Source organism: Tinamus guttatus, unplaced genomic scaffold (assembly GCF_059628265.1).
Source record: "Tinamus guttatus ecotype Peru unplaced genomic scaffold, ASM5962826v1 Tinamus_guttatus_pri_ptg000639l, whole genome shotgun sequence".
Taxonomy (NCBI): Eukaryota; Metazoa; Chordata; class Aves; order Tinamiformes; family Tinamidae; genus Tinamus; species Tinamus guttatus.
The window spans coordinates 4557001-4581127 of NW_028289173.1; the positions used below are offsets into that span (position 1 = coordinate 4557001).

Below are 24127 nucleotides of genomic sequence, written 5' to 3' on the forward strand. Positions count from 1 at the left end.
GCTCAGTTGTTTAGTACTTTCAACCCCAGAGATCCGTGGCTGATACAGAAGGTGAAATTTCGTCCCAGGACAAACCTATCAAAAATGAAGAAACGCTCAGACCGAGGCTATCATGTTTTTCGTTCCTTGAAGAAGTCCACTCCTTTCAGCTCCTCAGGCAGATAGTCCTGCTCGACAGGTTCCTCGTACATGGGGTTGTATTTATAGCCCTTCCCATAGCCCAGGTTCTTCATGAGCCTCGTGGGGGCATTTCTCAGGTGCAGCGGAACAGGCGGCAGCGGCCCCGTGTGCATCCGCAGACACTCTTTGACGTTGCTGTATGCCCTGTACACCTCGATGGACTTTGGTGCTCTGGCAAAATAGACCACACATTGTGCGAGGATGACCTGGAAACAAGAAAAAAACAAAGTGTTAAATGATGTCTTTCAAGCTCTTTGGGAAAAAGGCTGCTGTCCAGATTGTTTGTATAGGACAGCGTGACTGGGCTGATGTTTTTAATTGACTTCCATCTGATACTAAAGCATGAGTATCATGATTAAACATCAACACAGTTTATGATTTTGGCTCTTAGGGAAGAATGACTAATTTAAAACACCTGAACACATGATTTTAATTATAACACAATGAAAACAAGACTAGGGGAACAATACGAAGTTAGTTAAAATGTCAAATTAACAGCAGATACGCAGTGAGTTACATTTTAAATCACAACATCTATTTCAAAGAGCTATGGTGTTCTGCTTAGTAGTCAGAGAAACGGTGCACTGAATAGATAAACAATTAAATTTGCTTTCTTTGCAATCTGTTTCTAGTTATAATCACACTTACATTTTGTAGTTAACAGAACAGAATTGCTCTCAAACCGTAAATGAATTAAGCCTTTACCTCACATTCTGGCATTCCAATAAAGTGACAACCTTGATAAGCAGCAACTGCTTGAGTTAAAGCCAAAGGATCTGCCAGACCTGCACAAAAGGGTTACATAAAAGCAGATTAAAATCAGTTTGCCTTAGGCCCTATTTTTTCCCCCCCGTAAGACGTAAGGTTACCCATGCCCATTTTCAAGTAGCTTTTCCAGACACCGAAACTTCAGGTATGATATTCTGCCATGTGTAAGATGCATTCCCATCATCTGCAGCCTTCTCCCTTCTGTCCCCCCACCAGAATAAAAGTTTGAAAGACAGGTATGATCTAAAGGCTGCACGTGTTGCCACATGGTGGCCGCCTGGAGAACAGCAGGTGGTTTGATATTTTTCTGGAAGGGGAAATACTATCATGTAGACCTAGCTTCCAGAGATCTAACAACTCTTCAGAGGCTACATCCTCACTAAAAATATTGCATCTATTTGTTTAGATAAGTCAACTGAGATGCCTTACAATTAGGTAACTATTTAGTCTGAGAATTGCAAAGCAGAGTAGGTTCTGCACTTCAGTATTTTGTTTTTCTCACACTCAGAGGAGATTTTTTAAACATCAGCCCCTGCAAAGCAGAAACCTGAGGCAGATCCTAATTCACTGTAATCTTCCAGCATGAAAGATTGCATATACCTACCAATATCTTCACTTGCAAATCTCACCAGCCTCCTTGCCACATAGAGCGGATCCTCACCACCTTCAAGCATTCGAGCAAGCCAGTAAAGGGAAGCATTTTCATCTGAACCTCTCATAGACTTGTGCAGGGCAGAGATGCAGTTGTAATGTTCCTCTCCTGTTCAGGAAAGGGTGGAAATAGGGATACAGAGTAAATATATTTAAATGCAGAAAATGTACTTTCATAGTGAATAAACATAACAAAGTATTTCAAGTTCCTTTCATGCCTAATGATCACGGTGTTCATGAATAACTTCAATACCTTCATATTTTTCCAAGTGGATCATTCCAGTACGTATATAAGCATAACAGACCACCAGCAGACAAAAAGGAGTGTTTTTCTTAAATGCTACACAGAAAAAAAATGTGCTTTCTTGATACCCTAGTGACCTTTCTTAAAAAAAAAAAAAAGACATTTTGAGGAGTTAGAAAGGAGACCTTATATAAATATTTTTAAATGACAAACAGTAAGTTATGAATACATATAAATTGGTCAGGAAGCACTACTGCATAAAGAATTAGTGAACAGATCTATCACACTGATGACCATTGCTTTCAGACTCACAAACACAATAGTGAAAAGACAATGGAAGGATCAGAAAAATCCAGCTATTAACTAGCAATAATTTAGAAAAAGATTTTGCATAAATTAAAATCTGCAAATAAACAAAAGTTTGATGTGTTGTATGGGGAAAAAGAGAAACAACTTTGCTATGGATTTAAAACAATGGCATATTATTCATTCTGGAGGAAACAGAATCACATCGTACAATCATTGCAACTTCCTATGAAATGGAGAGTTCTGCTGTGGCCACTAATGCTGCTGAAAGGGCACTTAAAACTGTTATGAGCTCAAAACAACCAAAAAAACCCCAAGAAACCAGCACCCCTCCCGACCACCTGACATGCAAGACTGCTAAACATAGGGATCAGGGGAACAAATAATTTACAAGGATTTTTTTAACACTGAATTTTAATATAAGATTAAATAAAGGCTCTGAGGAAATACAAAGTCACTACACAGATCTTTTAGGTCTAAAGCTAAAAAACAGAGGGGCAAAATAATAAAGAACACTGAATGAGAACTTTACTACTTGCAAATTTTCTCCATGCTGGTGGTTGCGTTTCTTTTAATCAAACTTGTAAGAGTACTTTGCTGGCATATTTTTTTCAGCTTTTTACATAGTCTGCTTTTTTTTTATTTATTTTTATAAAGTGCTTGGCATTCCTTGGCTCACTGCTAACTATGTATTATAAAGGCAACTGGCTGCATTCACAACCATCTGTTATATTTCCTCTCCTCCTACGGTCAAAAGGATTTACAGCCCCAGGGCTACATCAGAACATGCTACTGACATTTGTAGGCTCTACAAAATAAAAATGTATGTGGGTTTGAAAACCAAGGATCCCCAGTTTGCTGGGGCTGCTCCTCTGAAAGTCAGTGAAACTTGCACTCTCCACTTCGGAAACTGGTCCCATCTTCCTGTGTTATGGCTAACATTGCAATAGGATACAGTGGGGAATTCCGAGTGTGGTCTTCTGGAATATGAAGGCTGCAGACAGCTATTTTTAATCGGACCCCCCACACAAAGAGCTCTGTGGCATGCAGGCATTTTCAGGCCAACATAAACAGCGTGTCTGTGCTCCATCATAGCGCTTGGGCTCGCAGCAATGAACCCCAGCAGCTGAACTCGCATCGTCCCTTCGGAAGAGGCGTCTCCTGGTCTCTTGAAAGTGAAGGCGGTGGCCTTCAAGTATCTTTTCTACTTGCCCACCTCTTTTGCTTGCTGAAGTGCTTTTATGCACTCTTGGGGCTCCTGGAGCATGTCCTGGAATCAACTGGAGAGGCTAAAGGAAGCTAACACATAGGTTAGTCTCTAAGTATCTAGTATCTCTAGAGTATTTTACAGAGAGAATATTTAGAGTATTTAGAGGCTTAGCAAGAGAATAATTTTCTTCCTCCATTTCCCTCCTCACAAAGTTATTGTGGGTGACTGAGTCATCTCTTCAATGAGATTGTGGAATTGTACTTAAAATGTAGTTTCAATTAAAGGAAAAAAAAAGACAACTATATGCACCTGAGAAATGGCTTTTATATGCATGATTTTGATATTTTCTCAATCAGACAAAATGGACAACTCTTCTTTTAGACCTTTGTTTATTAACTCTCAGGCTGGCTAACCCAAGTATAGACTTTGACCTTAAGAATGTAGAGACAGGCACATGCAAACAGATCTGTCACTGCTGTTCTACATCCCGATGCCTCCTGAAACCAAAACTTTGAAAAGTATCTGGAATCAAAACACGTTTGTTCTATGAGGTTCACACATAGGCAAATACCTTTCCTAAGAGAAATCTGATAGTGTCTAAGAAGTTAGATGGTGTCAAATGGATAATAACATATAAATCTCAGTTTTGTGTCCCTAAATCTCTTAAAGAAGACTTTCCCTGATGATTTATCTAAGAAGATGGTCATTTATCTAAAGCTTTATTTGTAACAGACAAGGAAAAGATTTCAGTCACTGACTGTAGTTAATATCTGGAATTCTTAAGCAATAGGCAAAAATAAAACAACAGTCCCTATCTCCCATCACTTCCTGTCTATCTTGGCCAAAGGTAAACACCAATTGCTCTTAAGTAAAAATCAGAGGAAAGTCTTGGAAGAGCAACAGCAGCACATGTAAAAAATGCCTCAGCAAACAGTGAGGCTGACATAAAAACACTATGAAATGAGATATGCTTCCTTTCCTTATCAGTGTAAGAGGAAGGAACAACTTCCAGCTCACAAGAAGAACTAATTGTCTATTCAGCTTAATATATTCAATCTTTAGCATAGCCAAAGCTACACAAATAATGAGAGAAAACTCTGCAATCATTCTGATATTTATCTTTGCTATTTGCCTCTAAAACAGCATAAATGCTAAACCATCACATGTAGGAAGTGAAGGAGACAATACAACTCAGTCTTAGAAACCCACTGTCCCTCTGTTTCATGTCTAAAGGGTTGGCCAATCTTTTGTCCATCTGTTAACATTAACTGAATTCAGTCACTGCATCCTTTTCTCTGAAAATTGCAACAAAAATAGAAATGCAACTGAAAGTTAAAATGCAACTAAAGGACTAATTTTCACTGACACTGTGAGGGCTGCAGGTTGCTGCTGGCAGTGAATCTCACTAGAGCTGTTTCTCTGTCCTACCAGATAAAACACACAGATTATCTGTACAAAGACCTTGTCTTTATACATGTGCACACTGATCAGCACAACAGCCTGATGAGTGGATTAAACACATAAATTTCCTCCATCACAAGGAACTGTTGCTCTGAAAGACTTGGATAAAATATGCTACAAAATATTTTTATTTACACAGCAGCCTCCATCCAGAAGCACTTAATAAATGAAGCACCACTAGCTCTATCCAGGGTGGTCAGAAGTGGTCAATTAGGACACAGGCTACCCTGTAGAAACAACACATTTGGTAGAGTGAAGTATGCAGGCAGCCTACTGCTATGACAATATTTACCACAGGCTCTTTGGTATTCATAGCATCAAGAAAACCAGAGCTCTTCCCTCTAGCATCCACCTCTGAAAACGTTTGACACACACAAAAAAAAACCTACCCAAAGCTCAAAGGATTTCTGCCCGGAAGAAGGGGCAGAAGGGGCAGGAGTGCTACCTCGCAGGGACGGAAGCCTCAGGAAGAGGCACTCCGTGCTCTGCGACACCTCTAACGGAGGCAACAGGCAGAGGAGACCTGGGAGCAAGGGCCACAGAGGAAACAGTCCTACCTGTCAGCCACCACAAGGCGACAGCAAACCCACAAGGGAGCCCATTTGTGCCCCAGCTCCCTGCAAAGGCACCCACCAGCAAATCACACCCAGCAAACTGGCCGCGTTTTCCCCTCCTGCATCCCTAACTGGGACTCTTTCCTGTCACAGACCCCATAGGGTTTTTTTTTTTCTCTCCTCCTTCCCCATGGCCTATCCCCTGCTTCCCACATCAGCCACCACATCAGCATGTGCCTGACTGTTTCCAAACCACATTTTCTCTCTGTAGTAGGAAAAGAAGCATACACGTATGTTATGAATAACCCTAGAAATGTCTCAGGTTTTGAGCAGTGGCAGTTAATTAAGCATATCATACAGAGTGACAAATAAAAAATGAATCAGTCCTCTAAACACTGCTTCGCTTAATCATTGGATACTAATATGCACAGTGATGCAAGTATTGCTGAAACACTAGCATACACATTCAAAGGGACTCTCCTAATCCCTAACGTTCAATTCCTATTTTTTAAGTCTATCACTTTAAACACTCTAATGGCCATCTTCTATAATGCCTAAATTGCCAAGTCACAAATTTAGTAAGAGCTGATATCACATCAGGATCCTTAAATGCATTTAGATGTGACCTACTCTAAGCAAGCTACAAAATTCTTTGCCTTAAAAAGCGTCTCTAAAAATAAAGCAAACTGCTCAGGTTTTCAAATAAGATAGTGTGAATGTGAGCACTTCCAAGACTTTCAGAGGAACAGCAGTGCAATGCAAGATTTCCAACCCTCCAAAAATAAACCTCTTCATCTCCAAAATACCTCTTCCTTTCCATACAGTCCTTCAGGTCTTAATACTCTAATGACCTTAAAGAACAAACAGATTTACTATGCAACCTTCTGCTGATGAACCTGCACTTCCTAAGTGGTGAGCAGTAACCCTGCTTGGAAGGAAGTTTTGGGTACCCCTTAGTACCTACCCTGTCTGCCCTGCCATGGACCAACAGCCTGGAAGCTCCCAGGTGAGGTGTAGCAACCTAAGTACAAAGCTGCAAACTAACACTGTTAGTAATACAAACTAATATAGTTTTGAGAACCACTGCTGTACGGTAAAAGGAAAGTCATTTTTAGGCCAATATATTATTACAACTGCTGTTTCAACACAACTGGTATGAAAAAGAGAAAAGAAATACAATTTTAAGTACTTAATTTTTAAGAAATAAAATTTTAAGTACTTTAGTACTTAGTACACAGGAAGTGAAGCTGAAGTCTGATAACACTGTACATGAAAGAAAGGTTAAACTGAGGGAACCCATCCTGACCCCAAGTTCAAGACAAATTTGCAGGCTTCGCACTGAAAAAGAAAAGCAACAGATCATATTCGATTAAACACACAGACAGGAAATTCCACACGGACTTTCGTGCATATACATAAACTGATACAATGACATAAAATCCAAAGCCCTCTTCCCAGTTAAAAAAACATTTTTGAAGACCATTATTTAAACAACACCTGCAAAAAAAGCACCTGTGCAGAATGAAATTATTTCCCCAGTTCCTATTCTACGGCACTGTATCTGCTGTCAGGGCCTCACCTGCTCGGTCGTAGAGTATATGAGATCGCTGTAGTCCTTCCTTTACGTGCTCTTCTGTTATCAGAGCTCCGTCTGCAGAACAACCTTTGGCAACCCCCGCTGCTAACCTGGCTTGAACTGCTAACTGAAGTCCATTCAATCCAGTCCTTGCATCACCATCACAGAGGTAGGCCAGGGTGCTTAAAGCTTTCTCCTCGATGTACACAGGGAATCTGCAAGAGAATAACCCCTCGGATCTATCCCACATTGCACTCCTTTCACTGTGGCATACTGTGCTGGAGGTTACATTTCTTTGTGCAGTCTGGTGAGAGGCAGTTTGACTTAAGCTTTGTGCTTAATCCATTCTCTCATTTTTCAGTACTGAAGAGACTTGGACAACACTGTGTGATTTGACCCTTCCTTCTCCTCCCAACACATGTTAAACGCCATGGCATGCATAAAAAGTGGAGCAAGAGCCCTCAGCCCTCATCCATTTACCTACCTCCTTGCTCTTCCTTGAGATTGCCCAGTCTCATTAAGTATAGTGAAAGCCGGGTTAGGCTTTTACCTAAAGCCCAATTCTGGCACTGTTAGTTGAATATTAAAAGGTTTTACTTTGCCAGCATTTCATAGCTAGCACTTAAAATTCCTTGGCTAAAGGACAATGAAAAGGTAGGAAGCTATCCAAATGCATGAGAGAATACAGGGAGGTACAAAGCAATTAACATGAGATCTTTAACTGCCACTGACAGAGACAGCCTTCACAAAACAGTTTAAAGTATTGCTTACATTGTATTATACTTTTCTGAAATGGTAACAGCTGTTAAGACTTAGTCACTTATTACAAAAAATAATACCAGAGTACGAAGAAAGGGAATCCCAGTGCATGGGAGTCACTATTCTTTCATCTAGCGTGCCAATACTATACAAACCCATCCTAACATAAAGGCCAAACTTCTGTGAACTCACCCTATAAATGAACAAGATGGCCTGAGTTGAGAGAGATTTGTTGAGATTCCATAGCAGGTTTACAGCAAAGCTGGGAAAATCATTCAAATTCTCCATCTCTTTCTCCAGATTTTCAGTCCCTAGGCTGCAGGCTTCACTGCACAAGCAAACTGATTCTGCTCTACACAACCCATACACACTCTGTTGAGGATCTGATCCTCATACTTTAGTTATATGGACAGGCTAATGGGTAAGGTGCTTGCCATCAGAGGATACAACTGATTGGTTTTAAAAACAGGAGCTAGTGGAGCTGAAGTGTCATAAAAAGTAATGGCCCTAACTACACCATTTCCAGTAATGGGATATAAAATCAATAGTGACATATATCAGCTGGGGATTAATGCACAGAGCTTGGAGAGGGAGTTAGTTTCTTACAGAGCACCAAATAACTGGGAATTCACCCACACTGTTGCACTTCATTCACTGGAAAGATTTATTACTGCTGTTACCAGTGGTACACACAGAAACGATGCCAAGGTTCCCAGACGCATAAATCCCCTAATCTTCGCTATCTGGCCTGCCTCTTTATGGGGTTATGAAAAATGTCTTTGTTAGGCGCACAACAGCTGCAAGCAGCTCTGCAACTACAGGTACATGAGAAGCTCTAAACTCCCCCTCTTACTCCATACCAGTCTGAAAGGCAAATTTAGCTGCTGGTAACTTCTCTTGCTATTCCTGTCATCCTAAGTGCTCACTGTGCAAGTCTAAACAGAAAGAAACCTCTACAATGAGGCACACCTAATCCACTTCATAAAAATCAGCACAAGAAAACCAAATTATATTTCTGTCTCTTCAGAGACCCTGCAAGTGCTTCACTGAACCAATACAAGCAATTCGTATTGAATACATTAAAACAAAAACCCACATGGAAGTACTGAAAATATTCCATGATGAAATCCAAGTTACAACATATTGATAATGGAAATCCCATTCCAAATAATGTATTTTGCACTAGGTTGATCTAGCCCACATCTAGCATCACGCACTGGACAATAATAACTGAGAATATTGCCGCATAGAATCAAGTCACTTGCCCTATATATTGAGGAGAGTCAAAAATTTGAAAAATCCTCCAAAAGACACTGTATTTCACCTTTTTAGCCCAATCTCAGCCTTACTCCTTCACTTCATCCTGACTTCCACACACTGTGAATCTGCAGGACAGAACGGCCCCCACACTTTCTGACCTATTTACAAGCTCCTGATCATCTTGCAGATGGGCAATCTCATATTTTTTCCACTCTCCAAATTTAACACACAACACACACTGGATGCCAAGACTTAATGCTGGTACCTTTTAACTGCTGAGACTTATGAGACAAAAATATAAACAAGCATGTAGGGATGCCTTGGAGCTGAAGATAATATACTAACTAAAGTAGTGGAAAACAACCACTACAGGATAAGAAATCCTCCTCCCCACTCCTCCTTACCTCTCTGTCCTCAAGAGAGTTTGTGCCAAAAAGCAATGTAAAACATAACATGAACTACCATAAAAGCTGCACATCAGCACTGTGTTTGATCCAAAGACAAGACAGTGTAAGCAGCACCACACAGCAGATATGATAAAGTCGAAGCAAGCAGAACCTTTATGATGAAAAGTTCAAAAATAGTTGGGCAGAACACAAGATAAAGTAGTCGGCTGCTTCTTTCGCATATAAATCCACTTTCTTACATTCTCAGTGCATTTTTTTTCTCACTATATTCACTCCTTGACAGGGTGCAACAGCTTAAAGGCAAGTATCAATCTTCATCTGAAATCCTGTAGGATGAGGTGCAGGACAGCCCACTGCCCTGCAGCACTGCTACTGAATATGTCCTCTCATCCCAGCAACGCTGTGATTAAACACTGTGATTCCCAAACCAGTGAATTCAAAACCCTGTAGAACTTGCCACACAGACAGTAGCAAATTGACTTGTAGGATGTATAGTCCTTCTAACCCGAAACTGAGAATCCTTCATTTCACTCAGCTGCTATCTAACTCCAAACACATTAGTCCAACATCCAGCCTACTGTCTGATTTCCATTAGAGATACTATTCTGAGGGCAGCAGTAGCATGAAAAAAAGCAAAAGTCAGGAATAAAAAAAAAAGAATGTGGTTTCCACTATCAACGACATAATACAAGTATAGCACACTGGTGTATGGCAGGAACAATCTGATGTTAGCGAGGTAGCATTTGTCTAAACAGAAGAGGGCAGCAGGAAAATTTTAGCAATGTAAGATGTATTCACTTCTCCTCATCGCTCCTCCTCTTTGTGAGCATACATTTCTTTCCTATTTCACCCTCTTTTAGCATATTTTACTTTTAGCCTATCTTAGCCTAAAGGAATGCAGTAATTATAATACAAAATGATAAAGTAGCTTTATGAGAGTAATAATACGACAAAGAAGATACTGAATTAAGTACTGACTTCTGCCAGCTCTATCACAGCTTTATAGCAAGAAAAGGTTCTAGAGCAACCACAGTGGGATGAGGAGGAGCCACATGATGTAACATTACCAGAAAAATGCAGCTATGGTGGAAGCAGTACCAGAAGGTGCCACCAAGAAAACTTCTGGCAGAGTCCACTGTTCCTTTGATTACTGCTGTATTTGTGTGCAGAGTAGAAATGACAAAATATCAGCAATACTTGCTCAGCATAGAATATTCCTGTAGAAAGCAAGGGGCATCTGCCCTGCCAACAGGCTTACTCCTCAGGTTAAGAGAAGAGGCCACCAAGAAACATTCTGATTTTCGGATATCACGTCAGACAAGTGATGTGATACTGAGCTTGCCCAAGGCCAAGCAGCACATGCAGAACTTCAAGGTTTGAAAAGGGAAACTCATTGTTTAAGTAAAAGAAATCTTAATTCAAGAGATATGTATCTCTTGTGCCTTCCGGCTAGCTCTCCACATCACTTCCAACACGGTCACGTCCCACATCCATGAACACACTGTCTTAGAGCTCTGTTTCCAACTCTGTAACGAAGGTGACTAATTTACCAATAGTGACTGCTGGTGTACTTTTAGTTACTCCTTAGGACCTTTGCCTGCAGTTAATACTGCCTCTTTTTGACAAAGGCAAGAAGATAAGAGGGAAAAAAATGAAACAGAGCTGCTCCTGCAGAGCAATCAGCATAGAAGAAACAGATGATCAGGAATGGTATGGCCAATCAAACAGGAACAAGCAATCAACAAAGAGACCAAAAACTAAAACACCCGTAAAGGGCAGGATGGCTAAAAAATGGAAGCCCAGCACCAAGAGCCACAGTATGAATCAACCGTAGACCAGAACCAGAGCGTGGCAGGAAGCGCAGGAAAGGCTAAACACACAGTTGCGGCAGGCAGTCTTAAATCCTTAATTCTGTTTTTGTTTTAAAACGTTTGGCTGATGCGTTAGGCGCTGATGTGGGGCGCTCCCTCTCCCTGGAGAGATTTCTGACCCTGTGGTGGGCTGAGGGCCGGCCTGCCTGACGGGCTTCCTTCGGTTTGACGGGGCGCCGCATCGTGCTGCCTAAATCATCCCCAGCAAAAGGAAGGTTACAGACACCGAGGGGCTACTGAAACCCAAACCCAAACAACTGCAGCTGAAGCTCTGCCTTGTGCTTTAATCCCACACATAAAGGAAAGTCTCAGAAACCCTGGGCAGGGTGTAGCTGCCGCCACAGCTGCGCCACTACATTAATGCTGACACGCAGGACTGCCCTCTCCCCTGCAGTTACCATCACTGCAGTGAGTAAAAGCTACATGTACAGCAACACGAGGAACGATACCCCTCCAAAAAATGGGGGGAGGCAATAGCTTCCATTCCCTGCCTTGCCCTCCGTATCCTGGCTAGGCTGTCTGAGTACTCATGAAGCTGTGATAAAGCTAAAGGATGAAGCGTGCCACCTAAGGCTACCTTTTACTTATTTCATAAGCAGTGCCAGCCTAATTATCATCACGGCAATGAAGCAAATTATAAGTAGCGTGCATAAGCCCCAAAACGAAGGAATTGTAATTATAACTTACATCAGAGCAGCACAACATTATGTATCATCTTTATTAGTTAGCTAGCCATTTTGTGAGATATCTTTCCTTAAGGACAAATCAGGACTTCATTTTTCTTCAAAAACCCTCTATTTGGTTTGGACAAGAAGAAATGGAAAAAAAAATGTACCTTAAACTAAACCATTAACTTATTGCAAAAAAAAAAAAAAAAAAAAACCACTTCAGCCCATCCGAAGCATACCATAAAAGATACCATACCACTTCTGAAGCTAAGGACAAGTAGTATCCTTCTGCTCTTACTTAAAAAAAAAAAGTATTTAGCAAACAATAACCTTTTGTCAGGCGCTTCCAAAATAATTTATAGAGGATGCCCTATCCACCACTTAATTGTAACATGAGCTTTTTACAACCAGTAAGAAAAAGTAATGTGCATTAGGACATGACAAGGACCCAGTTACAGGCTTCCACAGTAAATCCTCAGCAGCAGAATGGATTTAAATATCCTGGGGGTGAGTCACGAGCTGCAGATCCAAGTATAAAACTTGCTACTAATCCAGCCGGTAAGATTATTTTTTGGATGCGGAGCCAGAGACTCCCTCCCTCCCCGCACCCCCTCCCCGCCACATGCTGCTACTTCTTTTCTTTACTATCGGAGGTGGCTAGGGTTTCTCTTCCCACCCCCAGCTTCATTCTCTCCCTGGCAGGCAGTCAATCCCGCGGGCTGTGAGCATCGACACGCTGCAGCCCATAAAGTACTCACTCCGAGCCCTCGCTGGGGCTGCCAGCCGCAGAGCTGCCGTGCTGTTCGCCTTGGCCCAAAACCTGGATCCCTAAGGACCTGACCGCCCTCATCAGAATCACTTCCATCGCCTCAACCGAGAGCTTCTCCAGAACGATAACCCGGCACCGGCTCAGCAGAGCAGAATTCACTTGGAAGGAAGGGTTTTCTGTGGTTGCTCCAATCAGCGTCACTGTTCCGCATTCGACGTGAGGCAGGAAAGTGTCCTGAACATGGGAGGGAAGCAGAAGAAGCTGATCTCAATCGATGATAACCTGAAACATCCCATGTGAGTAGGCTATCTGGCATTTTCCTAGTATATTTTTCATGTGTTCAGAGTCTTTGGGTTTCCTGTTGATATGAAAAATAACCTCACTGACAAGGCAGCTCATCTGCTCAGCTAAATGATTTAATTTCATGCATGCAGCACATTACGGCTGTTCACCTTAATAACCCAGGCTTGCAACAGGAATAATCCTACCTGTTGTAAGGAAACAAGTGTTGAATTTTAGCTTATTCATGTGATTGTTGTTTGGCAAGCAAGACATACCATGAAAAACACCTTATTAACCTTACCAATTTACAAACGCTGAAGCTATTTTTTAACTCCTCTCTGAATCAAGATTTAGGGCTACAATTGTCGTTGTAGTTCTATAGGATGCTTCAGGAAATTAAGGGAAAATTGGAATGGTTGCACAGAATTCAATAAAACTGTCACCTGTTCTACAGAATTGAAACTTTTCAAGCTGTGACTAAAGAAAATAATACCTAGAAAAAGAGAAAACATCCACTTGACGGCTGCAGCAATGTATTATCCCAAAGAACCATGCCATGCCTTCTTTTCCCTTTGCCAGATGAGACAAGGAGGTAACATTAAAACAAACAAACAAACAAAATCTCTAAGCCCCTCTACATTCCAACTTGAGATAAGTCAGATTTCACCAAAATGTCATATAAAGCCCTGCATGTAAGTCTTCTTAACTCTATCTCAGCCTTTTCCTTAGATACTTCAATAATTACGCACTGATGCCAGGAACTTAGTTATGGAATTTAATTTCTAAGTTTCTCCAGAACTCAGTTACCAGAAACATTAACATAATGTTAAAATCAGAAGTCCAAAGCAAGCTATGATGTTGCTTACAAGAAGAGGTGAGTTGTCCCGGAAGTGCTGACAAACAATTTTTCCAAAAAGTGATCTACTACAGTACCTGCTGAGATTTATTGAAACGATGAATCTCATCAATAAAGAGGATGGTTTTTCTCTTGAACAGTCTTTTTTCATTTTGGGCTTGGCTGATGACATCTCGAACATCATTTGTCTTGGCACTGGTGGCTGAGAGTGTCACAAACCTTGTGCCGTTCTTTCTGCTGCTGCTCGCTATGATATGTGCCAGGGTAGTCTGAAAAAGTGGTAGGAGGGATTTTTTTAAGGATTAATTCGGACACAGAATGTACTGATGTAAAGGAAATGGGTAAAGAACAAAGCTGTATTCTGGGCGTATATCTAGTGTTAACAGATTAGAGAACAGGGTGCTTGGGAACTCGCTCATGCCATTCACGTGCCATTCATGCTATTCTAGCCCACAGGAGACTTACAAACTTTCTGGTAGGGGCACCTGCCAAATCCAGTGCTGCACTTCTAATGACAGCACTTGAAGTACCAGATGTATTGAGTCCCAGGACTGAAAGGCAAGCAGTAATGACACCTGTTTTCTTTACTCCTTAAGAAAAACCCTTTCCCAGATATGTTTTTTCCACAGAAGGCAGAAGGACTTCAATTCACTGAGCAAACTTTTTGTACAGGATCATAGAGGGTAAAGAGCTGGACTATTCCGAGATACCTACAGCAGAGTTCATAGCACAATTACATTTAAGAAATGAAAAGCTACATAAATGTTGTTACTCAATGACATTTGTGTTGTTATTTCCACAGCACATAAAAATGACATTAATCAAAAAGCAGTTTCCTACAAAAACATGAGAATTTTGGTGCTAAAAACAAAAATATCTCCTTAGATTTGTTGTCTAAATAGTTAACAGTAATCAAAACCTGTCCAAGAGAATTAGAAAACAGCTGACAACAAACTGTTAGCTGGTTTTAGTGAACAGTTATCCTGCTTTTCTTCCCTTGTACACAGCTCCTTCGTATCACTATTTATTTATAGGGAATTACATTGCACCCACTAAAGAGAAGAACAACCTCCACCAACTATCTCACACACAGAGATTCCCTAAACTTGAATACATATTACAGGGACATAAATTTCATTCCTTCCTTCACTCCCCTTGGTAAAGATTGGTGTATCTACATGACCCAAGCATAGTGCATCTCTATTTCAAAGTACTGCAAGGCAAAAATGGGTGGTTGCTTCCTCAGCCTCACTTCTTGCATTAAAGAAGGAGCCTAAGGGATCTGAAGACAGAAATGCCTTAGGGGCTGAGGGGGAGGGCAGGTGCCAACAAGCTCCAAAGCTTCAAAAGATATTCCAAGCATTGAGGTTAATGCAGCAGGTGCTCCAAACCTGATCCTCTTGAGAGGAGAGGGTGGAAACAACCACCTACCGGAGCCCTACTAGCGCTGTTGGCAAGACCAGGTCCATTTCCCCAGCAGAGCTGCTCTGTCTTTTGATGAATCTCCTCATCCATGAGATGGCAACCAGCCCAAGCCAGGAGAGGGGAGGTGAAAAGGCAGGATATATTCCTATTTACTCTCTCTTCGGCTTCTGTAATAGCTTTCAGATTGTTTTTTAAGAGGTCTCATCCCATGCCCTAGCATGAGACTTGCATCTCATGTCAGGCCCATCTCATCCCGAGGAGCTCAAAATACCGACTCTTCCCCTCCCTGGAGCACTGCTGGAGAGGACACGAGAAAGGCACGCAGGAAAGTGCTCCCATGAGGCCTACTGAAAACAGGACCATCTGGGAGGCACAGCAACACATTTACGTTTGAAGCTAAGCTAACAAAATGAAGCCAAAGTTGGTATTTCTCTACAAAAGTGACTTGGTACAGACTGTGCTTCTGGAGGATGCAAACTATTGAAATCTTGGAAACCCCCAACATACCAAGTTTGAAGGTGCAAAAAAACACCCCAAAACAACAAAAAACAGAAAACAAAAAAAAAACCAAACCTCTGCTTTAAAAGTAGCAGGAGGAGGAAGAAAAATAATCAAGTGTCTCTTCTAGGAGCTCCACTTACTTCATACTGCATCCTCGCCTGCATTTGCCAGTTACACAGATGAACAGACTTGTTATATTTAGCATAAGTTCAAGAACATGGCTAAATCAGGCCATAAGGAAGACTGCAGGGCAGATCTCTTTTTTTTTGTGCCTTCAGGCTGGATATTTTTTAATAAATCAGCACACCCTGTTGTGAAAACTCAGATTCGGAAGTGCCAGATTTTTGTAAGACATAAAAATATTACTAAAGAAAATTTTATCTTCCTGCCAAGAGAGTTAGATTTCTTACATTTTTCTGTCAGCTCTGATACACAACCTTCAGACAGGCAGCTTTGTTGTTTAAAAAAAATAGATTTTTAAACACATAAATGGGAGCATGTGGTTTGTCTACTTAACTTAGGAAGGAAATCCAGAGAAATCTGAAAGTTACTTTTAGAACAAGAATCTATTGGAAATCTGCTACACAGTTCCCAGCCAAATTAGGTGGACATCTCTCCCACCCTGCCAATCGCTGGATCAACAAAGGTTGTTGGAGGAACGACACACGCTGCATTTCACAGCCAGTGCTCAGGGCACACAGGCATCTTCTTGGCTTCCTCATTCCATCCTCCACAATCAATCTTGTCAACCTGCCCATCGCATCCTGCTTGAGCTTCCCCTGTTCCTCTGTACAGTTATGATTTCTCACAAGCTCATTTTTTTTTTCATTTCTGCTTTTTCACATAATATTTCTAGGAAAAGTCTACAACATATTATACTTTCTCCTCCCTGTATTTACTCCTTCTCCCTTACTGCTATCAAGTTGCACTGAAGCTAAGAAACATCTCAGTGAAGACATAGAATAAGCATTGCAATTGAAGAAAGGAAGCACTAGCACAAACTGGAAGAAGTCTGCTCTTACAGTTTTGTCACTAAATTAAACAGGGAGAAGAAGAATTTTTTAAATCTTCTATGGAGGAAGGAAAAGAAAACACACTGAATGTCCTTCATCATCTAAAATAACTTTCAGTCCAATCTTTATAGAAGGAAAAGGTCTTAAAAATTAGGTCTTAAAAGTTAATTACATTAGCTCTTATTTAATACTAACAAAAATGTCCATATCAGAAAAAAGTGTAATATGCAGCCAGATGAAAACTAAACAAGACAATATTCTGCTCTTTTTATTACATAGGGTTTTTTTTCTTTAGATCAAGTTGTTTTCCAAGCGCAGAGGAAAGACAGCATTCTTCTCCATAAATTAAGTGATGTTTACTTTAATGAGAACAGAAGTGATCCTGCAATCGATCCTTTTGCTAAATTCAGTGAAATTACACCTCACAAATCTCAAAGTGTAATATCCATGCCCCTTCTAGAAACCACTCCAACTTCTCTTCCATTAACCCAGCAAAATGTCCAAAGTCACACCTATCACCTCAAGTTTTACGTGGGAAATTGGAATACCCTATCGAATCTATCTTTTTAGCCAGGCTGAAGAAGTGCCATATCCACCAAGAAGCCTATGAAGAACGCATTCACCATTCCTCAGCAATGAATAGTAATTCCCACTTGAGCCTGTGGCCACTTATTTACAGCCCTATTACATACACAACATGAAGCTCCCCTTCACTGTCCTGGAATTTGCTTCACATCAGCTCAAATGAGAATTTTCTTTTCCAAATGCTGCAGTAAACCAGGATTTAAGAAACCACACAACCAAGCAAGCAAATAAGCCACTCCCAGCAAATACTTGACTGGCTCTTCCAAGCTTTGCTGCCAGTTATGGATGAAATAAAAGTAATCTGGAACCAAGCACAGCTCTCATTATCAGAGCAGACGTGTCAACCAGATCTGCTCTTTCAGTTAGCAGCATGCCTCTGATATAAGGGTTTTCTGTTTATCTACCAATTTCACAGATTTAGCTCCTCTCTGAATGTATCCTGTTTCCCCATTCTTCATGCTGCCACTAATCAATGTAATCTCACATCCAGAGCAAGAAAACTATAAAAATGAAGCACAAATTAATGCAACTCTATTGATGTCAAGGCTTAGTGGCACAGAAATAAACCGTGGTTTCACTTTTTTACTGCCCTTTTGTAGGTTATTACCCAATGCCCACTACATTAATTCACCACGGTACTTTTCAGGAAGAGTGGTATGGCCTAGCTCTCTTCCAAAAGCAGAGGGGAAATAGTTGGCCATGGAATTGCAAACGTGGCCACGTTATAGCAGCTGTGGAGCAAGAGCTCTCCCTCACACCTGGATGAGTCTTTCCAACACACATACTAATCCCAGTGATTAGCTGGACAAACGTCAGGCCTGCTAGGACACCTCTGGATGACCGGAGCACAACTGGCACAGACTATACCTGCACTACCGTATAGAGAGAAGCACTGATTACTCTCCAGCAGGAATAATCCAGTGGGCATCCAGGTTTCCACAACGGGGGACATCACTGGCTTGTTCTTGAGCAAACTCCAGCATGAATTAACACATATGCAGCAGGAATGCAGCAAGTCTGAGAGTCTGCTGCAAACAGACCCAGTCTGTGGGTTACCCACACTCACAGACTTGCAGGGGTTTCAATCACGTTATCAGAATTGCATCCTGCTTTTTTCTGCTGACCTCTGACCATGATTTCCCATGTATGTTTGCATCTTCCTTTGTCCTGCTCAGGATTTCCATATCTCTGCTTACACGTCAACAGCAGCCTCTCCTCACCCTGAGCCCTCCTCCTGAGAGCAGTCAGGAGAGGGCAGGCTAAACTGTGGCTGACAACAGGCCAGGAAACTCTGGCCATGCTTTATTTCACAGCCTGGGCGAGATACCATGAGGGCTGCGTCCCGGGATGCCAACCAGGGGAGCAGCTCCCCTGGGATGCAGTTAAAAAAGCTGTGGCTTGTCCCAGCCAGCCCATAAATGCTAACAGCTACACTGCTGAGTTGACCCCATGGTACCACACACTGCAAGGAGTCAGGTTGTGCCTGAAGGAAACTGCCCGGAGAGGAGAAGAACAGGGCTTGGGGCACTGACTATAGAGATAATGCAATCAAAAGCGGCAGCAGTTGGCACTTATATAAGGGCACATGCTATTCTTACTCGTCTTGTTTGGTTCCTCACAGCCCAAACAGAGGAGTAGGGTATCATTCAGTGTGAACAACAGCATGTGTTTTATGGCACTTCCAGGATCCAAGTCAGAAGGAGCATAAACAGCGGCAAGGTCATTGCACGACGCTCCGTGAAAGGGAGCCGTGCCTCTCCTTGCAGGATCCAAACTTCTCCTTATATTCCAAACACTTCACAAATATAACGGGCAACTCCAGCTATTTCACTCTACACTACTGTAAAAGATGCCATGCATTTTTAGTTAAAAATCTTAGGAGAATCAACTGAAAGAACTCATTTTTCAACCTGCTTCAAATAAACCCAAGGAGTATGAACAAGAGAAGATAAAACATACCCAAGTAATCAAACAGGCACGTAGCCAATCACTTGAATTAGCAAAAAAGAAAAGTCTAGAGATAAGGGATGATATATGCATAAAGAGAAAAACAACAGTATTACTTAGACAACCAGAATACAGTTGCCAGCTTTGTTTCAAAGCCTTTTAGTAAAGTTCTGAATAAAAAAAGGAGAAATAAATCAGACTTCTAGAAATTATCAACTCAGTGGTGAGTAATGGAAACTTCAAGGACACCCGTTTTGCATTTCTATCAACTTTGCCAACTATAACTTAGTAGTAGATTGCCAAAAAAAAAAAAAGTAAACATTCCTTGTCCCACCTTTCACAAGGAGGGGGCTACAGATACTCTCTGCCTTCATTTTTTCCTATTAAATGGGATATGTAATATAGAATGTTTACCATATTTAAATAGAGGGTGCTCAGGTTTATAAAGCTTGAACTGTATCTGTGGTAGCAAAATTATTCTGTGCTCAAGTTACTCTGTTCTGCTGCTAAGTCTTTACTAAAATTGGTACCCCATGGCAGACAGGCAAAAATCTAAATCCCTGTATTAAGGGGTCATAAATCACAGTACAGCTTACTCAGATTACTCTGGGATTCATACAGGCCTTTAAAAATTTGCATAGTCAGGATAAACAAGCTAACTGTCCATAAACTGACAACCATGGCATCTCCTCGAGGCAGTGTTTCATCTTATGCCCTCTGTCTGTTCAGCTTCTTAAAAACAGAATATATGCCCTAGTGCTCAACACTTAATGGCGTCAAAAGTAAAAACAGAAATGAGCAGTTAAAAGAAAGCTCCTCCAAAGATTTTTTTTCTTTCCTTCATAAGAAATTAAGATGACCAATTAATACACAAAAAATTGCTTTCTTAAAATAAAATCGCTAAGTACACAAGAAATTTTAAAAACTCACAACAGCAGTACCCTGATTTTGCTTTTGCAGTTTGGATGGGGCTTCCTTGACAACTCTAGCGTAGCTGGGGCTGAATTCAGCTTGGTCAGAATAGTACAACACACACACTTTTCTACTCAGGTCCCTGGCTCTGTTACTCCCACAGCAAAGATTCTCCAAAAGAATTCTTGACTTATAATATGAAATATTGACTTTATAGCACCTAAGTAGATAAGATTATTTTCTTCTTGCTCAGAAAAAAAAAAAAAAAAAAAAAACCTGCCTGCAGAACTACTATTTCTGGTAAAAGTACATATTGAAAAGTAATCCAGAAATTCATTTTAAACCAGGCCCAAAAGACTTACTCGATCTCCACTGATTTTCACTTACTCCAGCTTTACCTTTAAAAAAGTAAGTATCAGTTAGTGCAGTATTTGCCTGTGAAAACTGAAGTAAGCATGGCTGAAGCAAGCAGTGCAGTAACTAGATTCCTTCAGAAATGAGTACTAGTGTAAAGAAGCTAAGTGCAAAGAAGTTAACAAGGCTACATAACCACCTTACACAGCATTTCTGAAATTAGACCAGCATATCTAATCATATTCCTAACTGTACTCAGATAATACATGCCAAACTCATCTCAGCACTCGTCCTTCAATTTAAGGCTATTTTCTTTGATGGATGGAGTTTAATATGGAGCTTTGTTATCCTTGAAGCTAGACAATGTGAAGTTGGCTCTTAATACATTTCCCACTGAAAAAATATGTATTTAACAGAAGAGAGATTTGTTTTAGTCCAAGCAAATCCTGAAGTATGAGCATTTTTTTTCCTCCTTCACAAGATCATTTTGGTCCCAAATGTTAGTTTAGTTGTTTCTTCACAACAAAAAAGGAGATCTCTTTCCTTTCACATTAGTTCTCCATTATATACTTTCTTATGTGTGTTATGCAAGTATCAAATAATCCCAAATAATCAGTGAAAATATCTGGCAGGCAACCACAGACTTCTTTTTCCAACTGTAGGTGGACTATTTTGCCCTGCATTTTAGATCTGACAGAACAGGAATTTAACAAAAATACACAAGGAGAGAACTGTCAGCCACTCAGCTGAAACACAGTGCCCTTTATAGGGGAGGAGGCTTGAGATGAATCTGCATTTTAGCGCTGTCCTAGAAATATAAATATGCATGTATGAAGGGAAAAGTTCCAGTTCTTGAAGTAGAAGTTGCTGTTCCAGCAGCAGTTTCTGTCAGCCACGAATGAATGGTTGTGAGACTCAGAACATGGGGATAAGAGGAGCTATCCAACGCCTAAAATACGTGGGGAAAGAAAACACACGGCATGGAATTTTGAACTGTTCCCTGACAGAAAGGTTGATGGAGGTGAAATGCATAGTTGTTAGGAAAGTGCATCTGTGTGGACATGAAATCAACCGCCCCACACCCAAACTGTTAGCAACACAGACGTTTCCAAAAGAAGCTGCCTGGCTACTTAATATTTTATTACAGAAATTAGTTTCTCTTCTTTCCCTGGCCACCTTATATGCATCAACCCACCTACTCATTGACAAGCTTTCAGAAACAGACCTTTACATCATCCCCTGTTTTTTTTTGACATTACTTTATCATTTTATGGAAAGTAGTGATTTTCTAAATTCACTATCTGTTTCCTTCGAGGTGCAGCCTATCTAAATAAAACAATTGGTCCCACCATTGCTAACAACATTCATCTACCAATCACACCCCTACATATTCATTATTAATTGTGGTTAACTGATATTACTACTCAAATATCACACATATGTAATCCCTCTTCCTCTTGAAACCAATATGCTAAGAGAAACATTCCCCTCTGCCTTCACCCTCTCAGCTAGAATTAACTCATTAATCAGGATTTTCCCTATTCCAGATTTCCTGCATATACCCAACGCACATACCACACATATAACTACATATAAGCAGGACTTAGTGCTCTGCATATCTTTGTGTTAAACCAACAAGAGGTAATTACATATTTTGTTTGCTTTTTCATTTGAAAAAAAAGCCAAAAATATGGACTTCCGTGGAAAATGACAAAATTGAGCTGAAATGTCCGAGTTGTCCCTTCTGAACATCCTTGAGGCATCATCTGGTCCTTGACCCTTCACAGCTGTGTTCTAATTACAGTGCCTTTGGGAGGCACTGGATTCTGCCTCTGGTATCTTAAAAGGGGCAGGACAAGAGTCTTTGAGACAGGAGAGGCCCTCAAAGCAGTGAAAACCTGTTAACAGGAAGGGCTGCTTGATGTGGTCTTGTGGTGTGTTCATTTATGTGCTAAGGTGGGTGGATACTCAAACGTTCCCTGGGCACAACGTCAGCTCCCCTTGTGTCAGTGACCAGAATTAGTGGGCTAAGGCAATTCTGTAAGTTTTGCCAAGTCCCCCAGCATCTCACTTCATTTTGTAGACATCTTTATAGATTCTGTTTTCTGACTGCTTTTAAGCTTCTTGATTTTTGTGTTAAAGACTCCGGAGTTTAGCAAAGCAGCCCTACTACCTGCAAGCAAAAGGGGGGCTGTGTAATAACAAAGTACAAGCTTTGAGTGCACAAGGGGTAGGGGTGTGTGTGTGTGTGTGAGGCAAGGGGATTAACTACTTATATTTTATTCCAGAGAGGCTGCAATCATCCTTTTATAAATGGATACAAGTGGATAGGACATGGGCAAATTATGGGAGAAGCTGAGAGGAGAGAGAGAGCACGCGAAAGAGAGAGAGTGAAAGAGCACAAAAGACAGAGAGAGAGAGAGAAAGAGAGAGAGAGAAAGAGAGAGAGAGAAAGAGAGAGAAAGAGAGAGAGAGAAAGAGAGAGAAAGAAAGAGAGAGAAAGAGAGAAAAACAGAGAGGAAAAGAGAGAGAAAGAGAGAGAGAGAGAAAAAGAGAGACAGAGAGAGAAAGAGAGAGAAAAAAAAGAGAGAGAGAGAGAGAAAGAGAGAGAGAGAACGAGAGAGAAAAAAAAGAGAGAGAGAGACAGAGGAAGAGAAAGAGAGAGAGGAAGAGAGTGAGCGAGCGCACAAGGAAAGGCCGCAGCCAGGTGGCTCCCCGGCCCGGAGCGCCGCGCTGGGCAGAGCGGGGGCGGTCGCAGCTCGCCCCGCTCGCGGCGGCGGCAGGCGGGCGGTCGCCACTCACCTTGCCGCAGCCCGGCGGCCCCCACAGGATGAGCGAGGGCACCTCGTGCGCCTCGAGCAGCGGGCGCAGCAGGCTCTGCGCGCCCAGCACCCGCTCCTGGCCCACGTAGTCGCCCAGCGTGTCCGGCCGCAGCTTGTCGGCCAGCGGCTTCCCCGCCAGCTGCTGCGCGATGCTGCTGCTGCCGCCGCCTCCGCGCTCCGGCTGCTCCGCGGCCGCGCCGCGGCCCTGCTGCAAGGGGGAGCAGCCGGGGGCGGCGGGCGGCGGCGCGGCCAGGCGCATCCTCTTGCAGGGTGGCGGCGAGCCCCGCTCCGCCTGGCCCTCGCCGTCGCCTTGGCCCTCGCCGTCGCCCTGCAGGCAGCGGTCCAGGTGCGCGTTGATGTGCGCGCCCGGCAGCTCCCGCAGGCACACGGGGCACTGCACCCGCGCCTGCCCCTCCATCGCCGCCCGCCGCCGCTGCGCGGGGAGGCCGGCGCGCAGGAAGCGCCGCCGCCCGCGGCCCTTCGGGAGCTGTAGTCTGCGCGGCCGCCCGCCCCCTGCGCGGCTGCAGGGCCGCGAGCGGCGCCCGCGGAGGAAAGCGGCAGCTTCCCCCTCGTCTTAGTCCACACCGGCCCCAGCTCCAAGCTCCCTTGGGGCCCTCCCGCCCGCAGAGCCCCCGCGGCGGGAGGCGGAAAGGTCGCAGGGACCGACATGGCGCTGGCCGCCCGCCCCCTCCCGCAGCCCAGGCCGCGGGGAGTGCAACGCGAGAGCGCGAAACACCCTCCTTCGG

At 42.4% G+C, this 24127-nt stretch overlaps 2 protein-coding genes across 2 annotated transcripts in view; one reads left to right on the forward strand and one right to left on the reverse strand.

The window, feature by feature from the left end:
• Window positions 1–23799, reverse strand: WRNIP1 (WRN helicase interacting protein 1). Its single transcript, XM_088535673.1, has 7 exons — window positions 23362–23799; window positions 13900–14091; window positions 12674–12918; window positions 6954–7165; window positions 1553–1708; window positions 886–965; window positions 1–386 (listed from the first exon to the last, which is right to left on the reverse strand). Exons 1-7 carry the CDS (start codon window positions 23797–23799, stop codon window positions 111–113), a joined length of 1599 nt encoding a protein of 532 aa, XP_088391799.1. The 3' UTR covers window positions 1–110.
• Window positions 12925–24127, forward strand: part of MYLK4 (myosin light chain kinase family member 4) — a 75702-nt gene continuing 64499 nt past the window's right edge. The window contains exon 1 of the mRNA XM_088535671.1: window positions 12925–12980. Coding sequence (XP_088391797.1) covers window positions 12925–12980 — 56 coding nt within the window. The remainder of the gene's footprint in view (window positions 12981–24127) is intronic.